The 19,514-nt window shown below is 54.0% G+C and overlaps 1 protein-coding gene across 1 annotated transcript in view; it reads right to left on the bottom strand.

The window, feature by feature from the left end:
• ZAN (zonadhesin) overlaps positions 1-19,514 on the bottom strand; it is a 32,531-nt gene that overhangs the window by 6,502 nt on the left and 6,515 nt on the right. Inside the window, exons 6-22 of the mRNA XM_084808126.1 lie at positions 18,550-18,664; positions 17,135-17,229; positions 16,800-16,976; positions 15,168-15,373; positions 14,242-14,386; positions 13,889-14,133; positions 13,528-13,692; positions 12,529-12,656; positions 11,559-11,830; positions 9,800-10,008; positions 8,730-8,874; positions 7,382-7,632; positions 5,801-5,930; positions 4,462-4,660; positions 4,125-4,286; positions 3,893-4,023; positions 1,189-1,388 (exon numbers count right to left, since the gene is read on the bottom strand). Coding sequence (XP_084664252.1) covers positions 1,189-1,388; positions 3,893-4,023; positions 4,125-4,286; positions 4,462-4,660; positions 5,801-5,930; positions 7,382-7,632; positions 8,730-8,874; positions 9,800-10,008; positions 11,559-11,830; positions 12,529-12,656; positions 13,528-13,692; positions 13,889-14,133; positions 14,242-14,386; positions 15,168-15,373; positions 16,800-16,976; positions 17,135-17,229; positions 18,550-18,664 — 2,975 coding nt within the window. The remainder of the gene's footprint in view (positions 1-1,188; positions 1,389-3,892; positions 4,024-4,124; positions 4,287-4,461; positions 4,661-5,800; positions 5,931-7,381; positions 7,633-8,729; positions 8,875-9,799; positions 10,009-11,558; positions 11,831-12,528; positions 12,657-13,527; positions 13,693-13,888; positions 14,134-14,241; positions 14,387-15,167; positions 15,374-16,799; positions 16,977-17,134; positions 17,230-18,549; positions 18,665-19,514) is intronic.

Below are 19,514 nucleotides of genomic sequence, written 5' to 3'. Positions count from 1 at the left end.
ACCTCCTCGCAGCCTTCTCTGTTCTGGGCCCATCTTACCTGACTCCTTTCCCAGAAAACCCAGGAGTTTCCCCGGAATCTCCCAAACTGCCCACTCAGGCTATATGAGCTGGGTTCCTTGTTCCAACCCACCAGACTCTCTCCTCCCAGAAACAAGCCAAGTCTTGACACACTTTCCAACTGACGAAGCGCCTCTCCTGGTATGAACCTGCCCTGATACGATAATCAACACCCGAGGCCCTCCTCCTAGGGAGGTTCCGAGCACGCCAACAAGGGAGAGGGTCTTCTTGGTGGTGGCCCCTGATTATGGAATGTTCTCCCCAGTGAGGCCCGCCTGGTGCCAACATTGACATCTTTTTGGCGCCAGTTCAAGACTTTACTCCCAGGCATCTGGCCATATATGATGGGTTTTTGATGCCCCAGTTGTTTTAATTATGGTCTGTGCTGATGTTTTAGTTATTTTATTATGTTTTGTTTTTTTCAGTGGAAATTGTTTTTAGCTATTTTCTATTTCATATGTTTTAATAATTTTGTTTTAGATCACCTTGGGGCATTTTTAAGAGAAAGGTGACTGAGGGAGCCATCCAATGGCCCCTAGGCAGCATCTGGGGGGGGGGGGGGCGATAGGATAGTTCAGATTCCTGGATCTGAGGTCAGAAACAGTGCTCAGACCAGGAGTCCGAGCTCCCCTCCCCGTCTCTGTTGGCGTGGAGGAAACCACGCCATGTGCCTCTTTGAGGTCAGAAAAGCAACCTCGGAGAGGAGGGAAGGGGGTGGTTCTGTGGGCGGGGAGGGGACAGGGGAGGCCGGCTTACGTTGAATCCTCCGGCCCCCCCACCTCCTTCCCTCCCACTCCTCAGAGTCCCAGCTAGACGGGCGAAATTGCCCATCTAGCAAAAATGCAGAGCAGGAGGAGCGTAGAGGCAAAGATCATCTCCACGCTCATCCCGCTCTGCATAGGCTGCTCCGGTTCAGAGGCTGGTGGGCATCCCGATAGGGTTGTGCTCTCAGAAATTCAAATAAGACTAATAATATAACTGCCCTCCCCGAAAGCCCTTAATTATCCCAGTTCCGGCTAAATCCAGGCTGCTTAGCTTGCAGAGCTCCCCCGCCCTCCGCTGCCCTCAGTCCACCTGTAACACAGGCATCCTGCGTCCTTCCCCCACTCCCGCACACCTCTGCTTCCTACCTGGTAGTACTGGTTATTGCTGGTGCAACCGCACAGGTTGTAGGGAACGCTCTCCAGCCCGCTGAGCACGTAGCCCGCGTCACTGGCGCAGCCTTCGACAAGAGGGCCGCCGCAGTCTGACGGGGCAGCCATGTTTGCACAGCTCGCAGGACAGGGGGTCATGCGGGAGCTGTAAGTAGTGTGGGGCGGGCATGATAGCTCTGTGGGGAGGCAATTGGATTTTGTTTAAGTCACCACCCAAATGATTTTGTGAGTTAAGTTGCTGCAGGTTTGCCTTGTAATATAGATCAAAATGAACCAGAGTTGTTGGTGGAGACCAGATGAGATCCACAGCTTATCTGTCCACAATGCCAAAGTTGTGTATTTTTGCAGTCATTTCAGCGCAGGGATGTTGCTAAAATAGGGAATGTTGCATATTCTCAAATTTGCTGAAACAAAAGTGCTAGAGATGATTCTTCCTTCTAACAACGAATGGCGGGTGCTGTTTCTTAAATCGTTAACACTGAATTCTAGATGCCCCTTGGGGTGGAGACCTGTCCCCCTCTCCTTTCTCTCACTCGCACATCCCCAAACGGCGACCACCAGCAGACCACAGCCCGGGGAGCCAGCGTGGGGTCCGACCCCACCTTTGCCATTTTCCCCAGCCTCGTGAATGTGGGCAGCCATCTTGGCCCAGCACTCATGCCCAAGAGGCACTCGGATTCCTTTATGCCCTGAGGTTTTGCGATAGGTGTGCGGATTTGCACATAACTGACAAATTCACTGACTAGTCAGTTAAGAAACAGACAGTGAACCACCTAAAGATCTTGTCTGGGTTGGCAGTGCTTGCATACTGGCCGCTGCCTGAACAGAAGGCTGAACAGATGGGCCCTTGGTCTGATCCCGCATGGCTCTTGTTAGGTTCTCACGCTTGTAAGGCCCCGGACCTGAGCCAAGCTATCAGTAGTTGTAGAGGGGCTTGAATGATCCATAATGCTCTCTGACTTTGGTTCAGAAGGCGGCTGTTTTCCCTAACAGGCCTCGTGATTTACCAAGACGAGTCAAAGAGGGATAAGGCCGAGAGAGCAGCCTCAGCGCATTCCATGCTAACAAGCTGGAGGGTATTTTATCAAGACGTGCCTGGGAAGTGAGGCTTGTTTGTCTTAAAGCTGCAGGTGTCCCTTCTGACCAAGCACTGTTATGCCTATGCTGGGAATGAACGCTAGCTGGCGCTTGCGAGTGTCATGCTGCCTCACTGCTGACATGTATGGTATAAGACCCATTTTACCCCACGGCTCTGGGTTCAGAGAAGCTGTCTGATCTAACCCTTGGGTACGCCTGTGTGCTGATTGTACTCAATAAAATATCTTCTTGTAAGTAAACCTGGATCTGGTTTATCACTATCTTGGCACCTCTAAATTAAGAGTTTGAAGCCTACTGCAGGGGCAATACAACGCTCTCCTTGCAAAAAACCCATTGCAAGGAGCACCTCAGAACGACCTATGTTTAGTTCTGGCTCCTGGCTGACCATCTATTTGGTAAGGCAGGTGCCGGCCAGGAGTCCACAATGGCTGCTCTGTGTTTCATGAATGCAAGTGGATAGATAGGAGCTGGGGAGGAATCTGCATGTCTGAATGTGATATTAAAGCCTGGCGAGGCACATGGCTCTCTCTCTCTCTCTCTCTCGCAAGAGAAGGGGGTAGTTGTGTGTCTGTGTTTGTAATACGGAGCAGTTTTGCAGTTTATCTTCCCAGGAGAGAGAGGCGGAGGGAGGGCCAGCTCACATGATTGGTGGCTTCCACGGTGGCTTAACTAGGCCACAGTGGCTTGTGGCACATGCTGGCCACCACTGTGAATATTGCAGCCGTGGCTAATTGTGACGAACCCAGGCAGGGTGGCTTGTTGCTGTGGTTAGCAAGCCAGCCCAGAACCCAAGAACAGCCCATGGGTTCTGGGTGGCTTGTTTCCCATGGCAACAAGCCAGCCTGCCTGGGTTTGCAAGGTTCACAATGGCAGCCGGGTCAGAGAGAGCCTGGGAGCTGGTTCCAGGAACCTTGTGGGTGCAGGGTCCAATCTCCCTCCCTCTCTCTCCAGGGATCTGAGAGATCCCCGAGAGAGATCATCTCCAGGGATGAGGTGGGCTTGCTCCCTCGCAGGAGCGTCCTGTCACTCCCACTGGCCTTCTGCCTGTAAATGTGCAAATAAGGCAAATCTTACGAAGATGCCATAAGCCTCCAGCTGCTCTCATCCTGAGGCATGGAGAAGGCAGAGCTGTGGCGCTGTGGCGGAGCCCCTGCTTGGCCTGCAGAAGCTCCTCGGCTCAGTCCTCGGCAGCCTCCCCAGGCAGGGCCGGAGAAAGCCCCGGGGAGCCACTGCTGCCAAGCCATGTCGATGAGACTGGGCTAGATGGTCTCGGGTCTGGCTCCGGATCAGGCGGCTTCTCCGGATCAGGCGGTTCCTGTGAAGTCAAGCTCCGAGGAGGGTCGCCGCAGAGCCTCTTGCTGTGTGGGGAGCAGGGAGCAACACTGCACTGGCCCAGGTGTGCAGATCCCAGTGAGGCAGTGAGCAGAGCGGCTCCCCAAGGCTGGATTCCACTGAACCGGCAGAAACAGGGTAGGGGGACCTGGATGGGCTGGGATGTTTAAACGAAGCCCTAAAACCCTGACAGGTGGGATCTGGGCCCCAGCAAAGGCATGAGTGTGTGTGGCAAGGGAGACTCTCTCACCGCAGCCCATCTTCTGTCTCCATGGCCCCAGGTCGACCCCCTCATCCTGGCAGACCTGGGCGTAGGCCTCGTAATCTTGGCATAGGAGTTCAGTATCGTTGAACAGGGTGCACAGGTCGTACACGCAGCTCCTGGTCGTATGGAGAAAGACGGAGATGCGTTACGCACTTGTGTGAATGAAGGTGCTTCCTTCCCATCTGCCCTCCATTCCCCGCCCTGTTTGCACACTCACTCTTGGAAAGTGTCTGGCAACAGGACGCTGTGGCAGTTCGCAAAAGGCCCCTGAGGGTCAGACAGGGCCCCACAGGCATCTGTCCCATTCACAAATGCCAGCTGCTCTGGGCTGCAGGACAGTTCAAATCCAGACTCCACTTCCTCTGATGGTTCCTTGCGACTTTTGGGAAAGAGAGGGGGGGCACGGTCAGGATTCACCCACAGAACTGGGCAAGGCAGAGAAGGAATACGTGGCCCAGCTGTACCAAAGGCATGATTTGGGCTGAGGCTCAGTTTAGGGTTGAACCACCAGTCCAGGGACAACACGTGGCCCTGCATGCGTGCACCAGGCTCACCTGACGCGGGCAGGGCTGCCAGCTTCCCTCCCCCGTCCAAGGGCAGCTGCCTGGGCTGAGACCTGCCAGCTGTTCCCAAAAGTGTTGAGGCTCCGGGTCCAGGTTCCGTCCGGCTGCGTGTACTCATTGTTCCACCGCCCATCGTAATTCCCGCAGAGTCCACCAACGCGATCCTGATAGGTGCTGGGCAGGACGATCTCTGGGCAGGAGAAGGGGGATGAATGCAGGCCTCCCCAAGGAGACGCTCCGTCCCCCCTTCGAACTCGGAAATCCGCGGGGCTGCTTGATCTGGGCCCTGCTACTTACGAAGAACCAGGGCTGGCTCCAGGTTTTGGAGGGCCCTTGCAAGGAGCCCCCCATGCCCCCCCCGTGAGTCCACCTCATCACCGCTGCAGTCAGCCGCTGCCCTTCCTCCCAGGGCTCCCACTCGCTTGCTTGCCTGACAGGCAGAGAGCCAGGGAGCATCTGCTGGCCAGGGGAGAGGCAGGCGAGAGAGCGGGCTGTATGGGGCAGGGGAGGAGGAGCAAGTCTGGGCACCTCTCGCCAGTGGGGCCCTGCTGGGGGGGCCCTCGGCAGGTGCCTGACCAGGCCTACCCTGGGCGCCAAGTCACGGCCCCTCCCCATCACCACAGAGGGCCGCTTGCCAGCTGCAGGACCCTCCCATGTCAGAATTAGCATGCCATTCGCATGCCCAGAAGTTCTGTGCCATACTGAGGGGGCCCAGAGCGCCCTCCAGGTGAGGAGCAGCTTTGCCACATCCTCTCTCCATCTGTTTTGACTTTAGCACGCTGTTATTTTTGTGGCCGTTCCACGGCTTGGATGCATGAGTCGCAGGCAGCGTTCCTCCCCCTCGCACGAGGTGATGCCTTTTCACAGGTGGACCTGATCACAGTCTGTCGCAAGTACTAACACGCTCTCTGTTGGTCACGTTGGTTCCCATGATGGAAACTGTCCGAGCCAATTAAAAAACGAACCCAAACGTTCACTCAGTGCAGACTGCACAGATCGGTGTTACCAGCTGTACAGAAACGGTTTGTGCTTTTCGTTTCAGCTGTGCAGGGTGAGGCGAGCAGGCTGCCATGACAGGTGCCCCCCCCCCCCCCCCGGTCCAGCACCCTGAGCGACTGCCGGGGGCCCTGCCCCTAAATCTGCCTCCGCATATTGGGACAGCTCTGAGTCGCTACCTGCTAGAGCTGGCATGAGATGGGAGTATTTCTGGGTCTCTGCCTGTGGCTCCTGGATTGGCCTGGTCCTGATCCTATGGAGCTGGCACCATCACCCCATGGAGGGGAAACTGTCCACACTCCTCTTTCCTAATCCCCAGCTGTTTTATCCTTACCAGCAATGTGCTTGCCGTCAAAGGAGACGGAGAACCCAAAATCCGTTTGCACGAAGAGGTTGAGGCCCCTCTGGATGATCTGGAGCCCGTCGCGGGGGTAGAACGGGGGAGTGACCTTCACACCGTTGACCTGGAAGGGAGGGCGACAGGGAGAGGTCATCTTGAGAGCCAGGGGTACCTGGGAGAAGACAGCTCCTCACGAACAGGCCCATACAGATACGCCTCAGGACGGTGCACAGATCTTTAGACCCATCTACGGCGCTTCAGCAAGACAGCACACCATTCTGGCTGCCCCACCTGGGAAAGGGTTTTACAGAGTTGGAAAAGACGCAGGAAACGGTGGCCAGAATGAATCCTCCTTCTGAGGAAGGGTGAAAGCATTTGGGACTTTTTCATTTAGGGAAAAAGAGGACTACAAGTGGGACATGACAGAAGCTTATAAAATGATGCGTTGCGCAGAGAAAGGGGCTTCCAGACAGCGGGGGTCTCACCCCAAGGATCAGGAGGCCTCGTGCCATTATCCTACCTTTTCTTCTTGAACAGATTTGTCACAGTAAGAAAAAAGTTAGAAGAAGCAATAGGAAAACATGGGAGGGTAATGGGGGGATGACAAAGTTGCCTGGACCCCTGCCCCCCCTAAAACCCTGTGAATGAGGCAGGATTGTGGCACCATAAAAGCCTCACCCGGAAGCACCCAGAGCAGACAGAGGGATGCCTCTTAAATGACCAAACCCCCCAGATCATGCCATGAAACTGGCCAGCAATTGATTCAGGACAGCCGAAAGGAAGGACTTCACATAAGGAATGTGTGGAATTTACAGCCGCAGGATGACTTGAAAAGGTGATGAGATAAAGTAATGGAGGAGTAAGAGGAGGAGAAAAGGTCTAAGGATGCCTATCAGTCACAATGGCTGAGTAGAGCCTCCATGGCCAGAGGCAGTGTACCTCTGGATGGGGAAGAACCAGCAGTGGGACGGGTCGTGCCTTCATAACTGGCCTGTGGGTTTCGCCTAGAGCTGGGGTCTCCAACGCGGTGCCCATAGGCGACAAGGGGCCCCCAGACACTGCCCCCAGCTCCCTGCCTCTCCTGACGTCAATGTTATTTCTGAAGATTTTTTTTAAGCTGGGAGGCTGGCATGCTGCAAAGCCAGGGGCTGCCCTCCAGCACCAGTTGTATTTGGGTTGAAGAGAGCGGCTTTGGGTTTTGGAGCTCCAACCCCACTTCTGCCTTGTTCTTGGGAAAGTTACCTGTCCTTTAGCCTCACCGGTTTGCTTCTGGGAAATGGGTGCTTTGTGACTGGCCATGCCCACCACAGCAGCCTATCTAGGGATGGGCAAGCCCTGCCATGGCAGCCATTCTGGGAGAGTGCCCACAACACTCTCAAAATTTCAAATGTGCTCAATGACCCAAAAAGGTGGGGGGGGGGCTGCTCTTGAGGCAACCAACTGGCTGCAGTGAGATGATGTGGGATTCTCGACTGGGTGAACTCTGCTCTGACCAGCAGCCAGAACATCCCTGGCACCCCAGCCCTGCAGGAGCACAGCCCTGCAGGAGTTTCCAGGGGCGTCTTGGCCGCTCACCGCCATCTTGCGTCCTTGCATCAGGGTGATGCTGTAGCCGTACACGGAGATGTAGACCTGGCGGAGGAAGGAGACCCGCTGCAAGGGGAGGCGGCGCCGGTTCCTGCCTGCCACGGAGAGGGGCTCCAGAGCCGCTGGCAGCCCAGCCAACGTGCGGGTTAAGGTGTAGGTGGCCCGACCTTGGAAGTGGTGGACAAAGTTGTCGAAAGTGCGGTAGTGGGGGTCCCCTGAAATCACACACTGGTGGAATTCTGGGGAAAGAAAGAGGTCACGAGGTTGGCCAGCTGGATGATGGGGAAACAAAAAGTGTTCGGTGAGCTTTCTGTACATGCTCAGAGGCAATAATGTCACGCTGCTTCCTATGTCCAACAGCTGAGCCCTTGCATTTTTAAAGAATTGTAACTGGAGAAAAAATCAAAGAAGAATACGCACGTGATTACCTTCTTTTCTCACCACTTCCCCCAAATTGTCTAAGCAGAATGCCTGTGGTGTTCTCGGAAGCTGGTCTGTTACCTCCTGACCTATTTCCCTCACCTTTGCCTGAAATTATTGCCCAAATTTGCAGTGCCACCAGATGTGCAAATGGGGCGTGCCTGGCGCCACCAGCATTGCCTTGGTCTGGCATGACACTCCTCTTGCACTCTACGAGGGGAGCAGTGACACAAGCCCTCTGATCAAGGGGAGGCCAGAGCCCTCCCCCGGGGCCCCCCTCCCTCCTCCATGTCCCGCCTCCCACTTGGCCTCGCCCTGTCTTCTCTTTCTCCCAGAACAGCATCCCCCCCAGCCCCACTTGGCCTCCTTCGGTCATCCTCCTCTGCAGCCACAGGGCCAAGAGGCTCTGCAGGAAACACCTTCCCTGCCTGAGCTGCAGCAGCAGTCAAGGTGGGTGTCAAAGATCAAGTGCATTAATGACACAGCCATGTCATGAATGCAAGAAGCAACTCTTCAGCCTGGCCAGGTACACAAAACGGGGTGGGGGGGGGGGATCCTGCATGGGCCCTACCTTTGGGCCTGGGTAAAGGTGAAACTGCCTATGTTAGAGGTTGGGAAGAGAGGTTTGATGCTAGAACAGCCTTCCTCAACCTGGGCCCTCCAGATGGGTTGGACCACAACTCCCAGCATCCACCAGCCAGCTGTGCTGGCTGGTGGATGCTGGGAGTTGCAGTCTAACTCATCTGGGGGCCCAGGTTGAGGAAGGCTGCCCTAGAAGCCAAAATGGGGAGCCTGCCATGACCTTTCCTAGTAGTTTTTTTATCCCTTCTTTTACTGCATTTTTGAAAGGGCTTTGAGGTTTCCTTGCTGATAGCTGCCTGGGATGACTCCATGGATGGGAAAGTGGGATACTCACTGGTCGCTTGGCAGTAGCGAAGCCCCGTGGTGCTGAGCACGCAGTTAGATCCCGACGGGCACTGGAAGGGCTGACAGTCAAGGCTTCCATTTTCCACACAGGTGCAGCGTTGACGGCAGTCAGCGGTCACCCAGGTGTCTCCGGGCTGGAAAGGCAGAGAGGGCGGTCCAGGCTTGGCCCCTGGATCGCTTTGCTGGCCTGCCCCCCCAGCTGGCAAGATCTTTGCTGTACAAAATGCCATGCATACTTTATTTGTTCTTCTGCCTAATGGAGGTTTGACCACAAAACATCGTGGGACTCTGAACGTTTTTAATGAAGGGTCAGAAGTCCTTGTGGGAGTTTGATTTCTGCTTGCACCCTCGGCTCTGCTTCTGTAAAGCTGGGCTCCGCAACGCTGGCCCGCGGACATCAATGTGCCCGCGGACGTGTTTCCTGGAGCCTGCGAGGCTCCCTCCCCTCCTGACCCTTCTTTTATTTCTTACCATGTTTCCCCATTGTTGTTATTCTAACTGGGAGGCTGCTGTGCTACAGAGTAAAAGGCTGCCCTCCCGCACCGTCTGTACTTGGGTTCCAAGGAGTGGCTTTGTGTTTTGGGGTTCAGACCCCACCTCTGACTTGGGTTCTTGGGCAAGTGCCTTTTCATTTAGTCCCATGGGTTTGCCTTCTGGGACACCGACCCCAAAAGGCTGGGGACCTCTGCTGTAGCCCACAAGCAGGAGAAGAAGGTAATACAAGCTCTCGGTTCCTCTGGTTCCCCGTTGTGAACCATTGTGCATTCCTCACTGTGCGTTGTGTGTCTCTCTTGAATCTCCTGTCCATCAGTTCATTGGGTGTCTCCAAGTTCTAGTACGGCCTTCTCCAATCTGGCACCCTCCAGATGTGTTAGATTACAACTCCCCTCATCCCCAGCTAGCATGGGAGTTGTAGTCTAGCACATCTGGAGTGCACTAGGTTGCGGGAGGCTGCACTAGTATTCTCTGAGGAGGAAACCTCCCTCCCTCCATCTTGGGATGGGCTCCCAAAGCCTTTCGGTCTCTCCACTCTAGCAAGGTGATCACAGCTTCACTCACACTGTGGTACTGCTGTTGACTGTCCAGGCATCCACAGTCTCGCATCTGGACGCAACGGTCATCGCTGAGCACGTAGCCCCAGTCACAAGCGCAACCCTCCACGCAGGCCCTGGGATGCTGGCAGCTGGCCGGGGCATACAGGTTGGAGCAGGTGGCCGGACAAGGTGAGGCACACGTGGTATAGTGGCTGTGTGAGGGGCATGGAAGAGCTGGAGCGGGAGGGAGGGAGGGAGGGAGGGAGGGAGGAAGAAGTAGAGAGGACTTTTAGAACCAGCGGGCCTTGGAGGTATTTTTCTGCATAATAACATGGTTAATTCCAGGCAAAAAAACTATTATGAATTGGGGCTGGGGAAGATGGACAGTGGGCCGCCTCCACACTAGGGCCCTTTAGCACTGCTACAGCATTGCTTTTCTGCAGTCAGCCAGAAGCTGAATTGAGACAGAGATCCCACATGACACTTCATCAAGCACTATTTCATCCAACAGTTCCTATTCTGTGGGCCGCAGGGCCTGTAGCTCAATGGCGGAGCCCCTGCTTTGCATGCAGAAGGTCCCAGGTTTGATCCCTGGAGATGCCAGGCAAGGCTAGGAAGGGATCTTGCCTGAAACCCTGGAGGGAGCCATGGCTACCAGTCAGTGTTGACAAGACTGGGCAAGATGGGTCAAGGGTCTGGCTCACTATAAAAGTGGCTTTTTATATTCCTGTGGACAAGATCCTTGTATAATGTTAGCTATAAGTCAGTCCTGTTCAGCAAAGTTTCCTAACAACTTTAATTAAAAGCTTCCTGCTTGCAAGTGCTACCTCTATAATTGCTTTCTGAAGAGTTTGGCAGTGAGATTAATTGCTCTTTGAATAGCCTATTTTTTACCCCTCAATTAATGTCAGTTCCGTTCCCGGGGCAAGTGGCTCTTATTACTGATTTCCTCCCATTAGTTTTTCTTTTCTGCTTATCCTAAATAGTGAAATAGCACCATTATGCTATAAAAGACCAGAGAAATAAACAAAGCAGAAACCAGTAAATTAGATACTCACTCAACCCCATGCAGGAGCAGGAACTAACAATAAGGTGGAATCAAGCAGGCACTTAACGAACTCTTAATTACTATTTTTATAGTACTTATATATCGCTTGATATAATAAAATCTAGGCGGTTGACATGCTAATGATTAATTTGCCAGCCACACTCAGCAAGAAGCAATAAAAAGGGCAGAAGCTCCTAGGCAGAAGTTTTAATTAAAGGCACAGTAGCCCTAAACATTATCAGTAGCACTCTGCCCGTCCACACTAGACAGGCTGGCGCTGTGACTGCGTTTTTTTCCTTGCAAAGGAATCACCACAAATCAGGTCTGAAAAAGCATGGGAGGACAACACACACACATACACAAAACACTAGAAGGCAATGGGCTGGCCAAAATGTTGTTTGGATTCCCTGGAAAAGTGGAATGAATAAGCATGGTAATTCCAGACTAAATTGTCCGTGCAGGAGCAACTGAGGTGAGGGTCCAGCAGCTTTGAAGGAGCTGTGAGTTTCAAGTGAGAGGAGCCCATGGCAGAGAAGAAGAGGCAGGACCTCCACCGACCCTATACTAAATAGTTCTGCCAGTCTTTGTTCACACGCCATATTGCCCAGATCTTAAATACATTTTATTGGTTCCTATTGTTCTTCCCGGGGCCCTTGTTTTCTCTTTGTGTGTTCTGCTCTGGATTCCTCTCAGCCTTTCCCATCCCAGTCCTGCCTGCTCTCCAGCGGGGACTTACGGCAGAAGGTGCCATTCCTCCACGTGAGGCCGGCCACGCCTTGGCTCTTGCAGGCCTCCACGTAGGCCTGGACATTGTCGCAGAGCACGGGGGCCATGCCCTGGTACTCGCACATGTCGTACAGGCAGTTCTGGAAGAAGGGCTGTGTGTCGATGATGCCGTGGCAGGCCTGGTACTTGGGCTCCAGGATCTCGCCGCACAAGGCCTGCAGGCGCGCCACCTCCTGCTGCGTGCACTTGGGGCTCAGGTCCTCTCGGTCATCCGGCTGACAGCTGAGGGCGGAAAGAGAAGAAGAGGGGGCTTCAGCTGCAGGAGGAGGTGGAAGGAAATGCGGGCTGGATGGTGAAGGAGGCACTTAGCCAGCCAAAGCTTGGACAATGGCACATCAATTCAAAGATGGTTGGAATTTTGTGTAGGCGCTCCCTTTTCAAAGAAAAAGTAAGCAAATATATTGGTGTAACTCCAGGAACAGAATTTGGAATTTCTGATTGACAAATCTGGATTTGTATTTTGTTGCTATTCAGAAATTTACAGTCCTGTTGGATTGGGATCAGCCCCCAGGGCAAGGATGGGATGGGGAACTTCAGGCCTGCGGGCCAAATCCAGCCCTCCTGGGGTCCCAATCCAGCCCTCTGGGTCTCCCCAGAGGGCCACGCCCCCTTCCCCCCAACCACCAGTCACGTAGTGGCTTCTTGGCCTTTGAGCCGTTTCTTCTCCCATTCTAAAAGGTTAAAGCACCTCTCCTAAGAGCTTTTGGAAGAGTGCTAAGTTAAAATACGGGGGTATTTCTCCCCCTTGCCTTCAGCCCCACCCACCACTGGAATGTGGCCCCCAAAAACTTCTCCAAAATGGGGCTCAGCCCTTGAAATGAAAGCGGTTCCGCACCCTCGACCCAAGGAATGGTCTCCCCACCCCGCTCATCTGGAGAAGCACCTGTGCCCCATTGCCCTGTCTCCCCACAGCTCCTCACCCTGGGTCAGCATCGCCGGGGGCCTTCCAGCTGTTCCCAAATTGGGGGTCATTGGTGGCCAGATGTCCATCTGGCATCAGAAGATCATCTTGGCTCTGGTTATTGAAATTCCCACACATGCCACACACCTGGAACAGGAAGGTGGAAGTCAAGGCCTCTTGAGGGGTGGATTAACCAAGAAGGAGTCAGGAATCACATCATCCATTCAGGAGGATGAAATGATGGGCCTGGCTGTAATCCAGACAGCATTTAAGGATGGAAGTTATTAGGGTGAGATCAAAACCACAAAGGTCAAGGGTCAGCCGAAAAGATCACCCAGGACAGAAGATGGAACATTTCATTTAAGGGAGACTTTGGGGAGAAACGTCAGCGTGTACAAGTAAGGATGGGGGAGAAATTTGTTCAGTTTGCATTTTAATGCGAAACAAGAATTTTGCACTTTTAAACCATTATGCAAACTACAACCCAGTAATCCTTTGAAATTTGCCCTTTTCTGAGTTTTCCAGTGGAGTTCTTCAATCAATCAAAAAACATGTGCAGGAAATTCATCTTTAGGGAAAATAATGTTCAGAAGTGCATTATATTTGAGAAATTACTTGAAAAATGTATATATTAGGCAAAAATGCATATAAAGTGCATGCTTTAGGAGAAGTATGCACAAAAAGGCTCAGGAATTTTCCTGCAAAGGTGTTTTTTTTTAAAAAAAATCTCAGATGAATGAACTTAAGACTGGAGAAATTCTCACAATTCAAGATGAACTAAACTTCAGATTGGAAAACTGAGAAACTGAAATTGACAGATTGTATTATCCTTAGTACCCAGATGTGATGTATGTAAAGTTGAGGCCAAAGGTTAAGTGTCAGGAGAGCAGAAAGATGCTTCTAGAGGTCAATCCTGGCCAAGAAGTTGGAGTGAGTGGTCAAGGGAAGTGTGGAGAAGTCCCTGCAGAGGTGAAGGGTCAACATAATGAATGGATTGCACATGCAGGTCAGGAGCTACCTTGTCAAAATAAATTCCGGGCAACTGGATCTCCAGGTGGTGGTTTCCATCAAACTTCACCACCAGCCCGAAATCTGTCTCTAGGACAACGTAGATGCCGACAGTGGTGATGGAGATGCCAGGGAGGTGTCCCTCCACGGGCGTTCGTACACGCTGGCCATCAATCTATGGTCAGAAAGGACGGACAGATAGAACAGACTGGGTCTAAGCTACAAAACCAACCAGATGTCTTCACTGCATTTTTAAACCAATTTGAACACACTTGGGCTATCTTGGCCTTCTCTGCAGGGCTCCCGGGAACCTCCACTAGGGTTCGGCATCCCTGCTCTTCCACCCTCACGGATTAGGGCAGGCCCCTTACCAGCACCCGCCGACTCTTCTGCAGGGTGACAGTGGCTCCTGCCACCTCCACAGTCACGAAGCGGAGGTAGGAGGCTTCTGGCTGGCCACGCTCCTCATTCTTGGCCGTGATGTTGAAGAGTGGGAGACGAGGGTCGTGGTGACACACCGTTACCAATGTGTAGGTGCAGGTGCCCATGAAGGAGACCATGGCGCTGTCGAAGGTGAAGTAGTGGGGGTCCCCGGACACGTGGCAAGCCACCACGCCTGCAGGAAGAGGGGATTAGAGTGAGGCACGAGGCGTGGCCCTCTCGGGGAGCTCACAGCCGCAGGGATCCAGGCAGAAATGTGGCTGTCTCTGGGGAGCAGCCTCACCCATGTCTTGGCAGCCCAGCAGCCCCTCCAGGGGGGCGCACTCTTGAACGGGGCTGCAGCTCCACTCCTGACAGCTGACGGTGTTGTGTGCAGCACAAGTGCAGCGCCAGGTGCAATTGCTGTTCCCCATCCAGCTCTCACCAACCTGCAGGAGGGAGGGAGGGAGGGAGGGAGGGAGGGAGGGAGGGAGGGAGGGACGTTGATAATGTTGTCCAGGTAGGCTGCTTCCCAGGCCCACTGCAAAGTCTCCCCTTGCTGAGTGCCCAGGAATCATGGCTTCCAGGGCTCCAGCAAGATTCCTTTTCCCGCTCCCAGCCAGTTGCTATTATTTCTGGGATTACGTCCCACCCCAAAACAGTACCCAAGGTGGCTGAAGTTGAGATGGCAAGCGCACTGGGCCAGGGCCACTCTGACGGGCCACAGCCACATGGTAAAGCACCGTGCCCCATCCTGGCACGCAGTGGAGGAATCCCTCCTTGAGCAGCAGCCATCCCACGGCTCAGCCCACAGACCCGGGCGTCCTCACGTGCAGCCCTCTCGCTCCACGAGCGAGGCCATGTGGAGGGCACTCAGGGCAGCAGCGGCGCTTCCCGGGGCCAGCTCAGTCCCCGGCAGGCACATCCCCACTTCTACCTCCAGCCTGGGATCAGGCAGGATGCTGGGGATGCCTTCAGGGGCCAGGCCTGGAGGCTCCACGGCAGGATGCGGATCCTCCGTGGGTCAGAGGCTCTGCCTCCCTGGTGAGGCTGCCTGAGGCCCCGGGAAGCCAGGCTTCCAGCCTCCTGCTCTTCTCTCACAGCCCCTCCGCGTCCCCTTTCCGCACAGAGCCCTGAAGGCCTTCTGGAACCTGTCCCTCCTGGGAAGCTCAGCTCCTGGGTGCCTGTCCTGCCCTGTGGCCCCGCTGGAGCAGCCCCAGCCCTTCTCACCGGGTGGTATTGCCCGCTTGGGTCCATGCAGCCACACTGGCTGAGGGGGACGCAGTGGTCTCCACTGAGGATGCGGCCTTCATCGCAGACACAGCCCTCCACACAGCGCAGTTCAGGGCAGCTGTTCCGGGAAGCCGGTTCTGCACAGGTGGCGGGGCAGGCTGACCCGCAAGGTGTGTAGGAGCTGCCGGGAGGGCAGTGCAGGGCTGGAGGGAAAGACGAGCTTCTAAGGAAGGGTGCAGCTCTGCCACAGTCCCTCGAGAGCAAAGGCTGCTTCCATGCAAGAGCCTTTTAATTCTGCTAAGGTAGCTTTCCCCAGCCTGGCGCCCTCCAGATGTACTGGACTACAAGTCCCATCATACCCAACTAGCATGGTCAAAGGCCAAACTGGCCAGGGATGATGGGACTTGCAATGCAACCCATCTGGAGGGTGCTGGGTCGGGGAAGGCTGTGTTAAGGCATTGCTTTTCCACAATTAGTTGAAAGTGGAATTAAAACAGAATCAAAATGTCCTGCATACTGTAGCATTATTTTGTGCTTTTTTTGCGGGTTCACCTGTTTCATCTGTTGCGAGTAACTCATCTCTAATTCCCCACAGGTACTGAATTGGAAGCAATAAGGCTGGCTGTACCTGCCAAGAAGAAGCTTTTAATTAAAGGCACAAGGACCCTTAAGAGCTTCATGGAATCCTTTGCTTCCTCTGTACCAGGCAGGCTGACCCTGTCCTCGTGTTTTATTGGATAAACAAACAAACAAGCAAAGCTTACAGCAAATCAGGTCTGGAAAAGACATGGAAGGGCAGCCCTGGAGATACTCAGGGCAACCAAGGGCAGCCAGGTGGCAGGGTCATCATCCGCAGAAATTAGGGAACAAGGGGTGGCAATTCTAGATGGGAAAGTCGTTAGTGTGAAAGCCGCTGTTCTTTGCCTTTGCATTTCCTTGCTCTGTGATCATGTTCAGGGTTAGGGTGCAGAAGCTCAGACCTGGGGGCCCAATCCAGCCTTCTTGGCACTCCAGTCCTTCCCTCTGGGGCCCTCCAGATGGCCACGCCCCCTTTCTCCCAGCCACCGCTTCTTCGGTGGCTTCCCAGCGTTTGTGCAGCTTTCCCCCCGTTCTGAAGGGTCAAGGTGCCCCGCCGAAGGCTGAGCAACTGGCGGGAGGAGCTTGAAGCTGGCGCAGCCCCCTTTGCCGATGGCCCTGCCCACCCCCAGAAAGTGGCCCCCAAGAGCTTCTCCGAAAGGGAATTCGGCCCTCGGGCTGAAAGAGGCTCTGCACCCCTGTGTCAGGGGGTCCTGCAAAATGCCCCCCCCCCCACTCAATCTAACCCTCAAATGGCCTCCCATCCAAGGCTAGGACCCAGGAATCCTTTGGGCTTTATGGTCCTCCCTTCTTGCTTTCTTGCAGTGTACGAATTATCAGCCTGTTCTTAACTTTGTTGTAAGCCACCCTGACAACCCTGCTCATTACAGGGCAGCCTGTGAATCGGGGTGGCAACGTGTGGCCCTCCAGATGGGTTGGCCTTCAGCTCCCACAATCCCTCACCACTGGGCCGATGGGCGCCGTACGCCAAGTCATCTGGGGCGCCAGGAGCTGCCCACCCTAAACACTGGAAATAAACTGAAGAAACATTACGGCAGAAGCTGCTGTTCCTCCAGGTGATGGCGACCCCGGCTTGGGCGCAGCGGTCGGCGTAGGACTGCAGAGCAAAGCAGAGGGAGCCCAATTCCCCTCCCGTGCCGCAGAGATCGTAGAAGCAGGTCTCAAAGGCCCCCTCGGGAAGCACCAGGCTGTGGCAGGGGGCAAAGGGGCCTGGAGCAATGATGAGGCAGAGGGCCGTTAGATGTGTCAGTTCCTTACCAACCCCCCAGCAACCCACCCAGCGCTTCCTCCTTGCAAAGGACCCAGGCATCCCAGCTCTCCAGCGGAGCCTAATAACCAGACCCGCCCTTGGAGTTCCCCGGTCTCACCTTGGGGGTCGGTGAGGATCCCACAGCTGGTGGGCTTCTGTGCTTCCACAGCAATGTCCTTGTCACATTCGCCGGGATCCCCTGCATTGGTGCAGCTGCAAGGAAGGTGCGACACGGGTGACCGGCTCGCCTGGCAGTCGGAGCACAGAATAGTTTGGCCGAACCTGGAGCCCTCCAGACGGGTTGGACAGCAACTCCCATGATCAGCTATGATGGGGATGATGGGAGTTGAGGTCCAGCCCCTCTGGAGGGCGCCAAGTTGCAGAAACCTGGTTTAGGGATGCAGCACTTTCTCCTCCCCGTCCCCTTTCCTCCTGCTTCTAGAATCTAAAAAAGTTTCAAGGGAGAGGGGTCGTTTTCATCGCAGTGTCAACAGGCCCCCTTGCACACATACACTCTGGATCCTGTCCCTCGTCAAGACCTCCATGGCAGCCCTGAAATGAAATGTTGCTCCAATCTGAAATTTTGGAATGATCTGATATTTTTAAAATGTGTCATTTTGAGGGATATTTAAAAGGGGGGAAAGCCATACCTTAAGGGTGCAGTCCAATGCATGTGTAAACAGAAAGAAGTCCTAGAGTTGCATGTTGAGTCTACTTGTTAAATGTCTCCATTGCACCAAATCCATTTGCCAAATCCAGTACTGAGGCAGTTTACAGATTTCCACCCCCCCCGAGAATTGAACTGTGTGTGTAACTGGGAATGTAGTATTAAAAAAAGGCAGGAGCAATTATTTTTGAATCTTTGCAGGTAAATTCAGCTGGGGAAATGCTTTCCTTCCAAATTTACTTCAGTTGGGGCTGCAGAGAGCCCCAACCCTCGGGTCTCCAACGTGGTGACAATGGGCATCAGTGTGCCCACAGACACCTCTCTTGGGACCTGCCAGGCTCTCTGTTTCTCCTGACTTTTATTTTATTTCTTAAGATTTTTCTTTAATTAAAAAAAAAACCTGGGACCCTGAGATGCTGCAAAGTAAAGAGCAGCCCTCCAGCGCCATCTTTATTTGGGCCCGAAACACTGCTTTTGTGCTTCAGAGCTCAGAGCCTGCCTCTGCCTCGTCATGCGTGGGTTCTTGGGCAAGTGACTCTTCTTTTAGTCTTCCCAGGTTGCCTGCTGGGAAATGAGTGTTTTCTGACCAGCCATCCCCACCATGGCAGGCATTTTGTGAGAGCACCTGCAACACTCCTTCAGAATTCCAAACGTGCCACTGCCAGCCAACAACAGCTGTCTCCAAAGGAGGTCGACATTCCATGTAAGAGAAAATCCCTTACGGGGAAGGTGCATCGTTTGGATCACCTGCATCTTCTTAAACATAAGGCATCTTCTGAGTGGGACATTCCTGAAAATGTGGCCTTCTCCCAGTGGGATTTAGGAAATCTAGGCCGGGATTTTCAGCAAGCCTGTGGAGGACTCACCCAGGGTCTCCCACATCTGGGACCTGCCAGCTCTCGCCCAGCCTGTCGGGATCTGCCCCCGCTGAGGTGCCATTGGGCATGAGGTTGTCATCCGAAGCTTCCCCATTGTAGTTGCCTGACAAAAGGAGAGTGGCTGTAAGAAGAGGCTGTGGGGCGTCGCAGCCAGAGGCTGCTGGGAGAACGGAAGACAAGCGCTGCTGTTGAGGAGCCGGAGGTCAAATGGGGTGGCCTAAAATGGGTGTTCATTATGCCCTCTGCTCAGAGAACCCAGGCGTCCTGGCTCCTAGACGAAACCTCTTCCCCATGAGTACATCAAGGACACACGGGTGTAGAGCAGGGGTGGGGAACCTCAGGCCGGGGGGGGGTGGAGAAAGGGACCCTCCTAGGGTCCCAATCTCCCCAGATGGCCCCACCCCCTTTCCTCCAACTATGGGTCGCTTGGTGGCTTCCCAGCTCTGGCATAGCTTTTTCCCCATGCCAAAAGGCTGAAATGGCTCTCGCCTAGGGGCTTCTTGCTGGCAGGAAGTACTTTAAGCTAAACTGTGCCAGGATTTGAGGCCTCCCCTTTGCCTTTGGCCTCACCCGCCACTGGGATGCAGCCCCCAGAGCTTCTCTGAAATGGAATTCAGCCCTCAGGCTGAAAGAGGCTCTGCATCCAGGAAATTTCTGATTCCAGGAATTTCCCTCCAGGAAATTCCTGACTTGTGTGGCGGATAACTTCCTCCTACAGAAAGTAGAGGAAGGAACTAGAGGATCGGCTATCCTTGACTTGATCCTAACCAATAGAGATTGCTTCGTGGATAAAGTAGCAGTTACAGGAACTCTGGGGGAAAGCGACCATGTTGCACTTGAGTTCTTGGTTCTAAGGGAAGCAAAAGCCGACTGTAGTCAAACGCGTACCCTGGATTTTAGGAAAGCTGATTTTAATAAACTCAGAACAATGATCAGTAAGGTCCCATGGCAAA

The sequence above is a fragment of the Heloderma suspectum genome, chromosome 6 (genome assembly GCF_057233095.1).
Source record: "Heloderma suspectum isolate Gila_16-S chromosome 6, 16-S_ref, whole genome shotgun sequence".
Taxonomy (NCBI): domain Eukaryota; kingdom Metazoa; phylum Chordata; class Lepidosauria; order Squamata; family Helodermatidae; genus Heloderma; species Heloderma suspectum.
The sequence above is the reverse complement of the archived record's forward strand: the minus strand, read 5'-3'. Positions and strand labels throughout refer to the sequence as shown.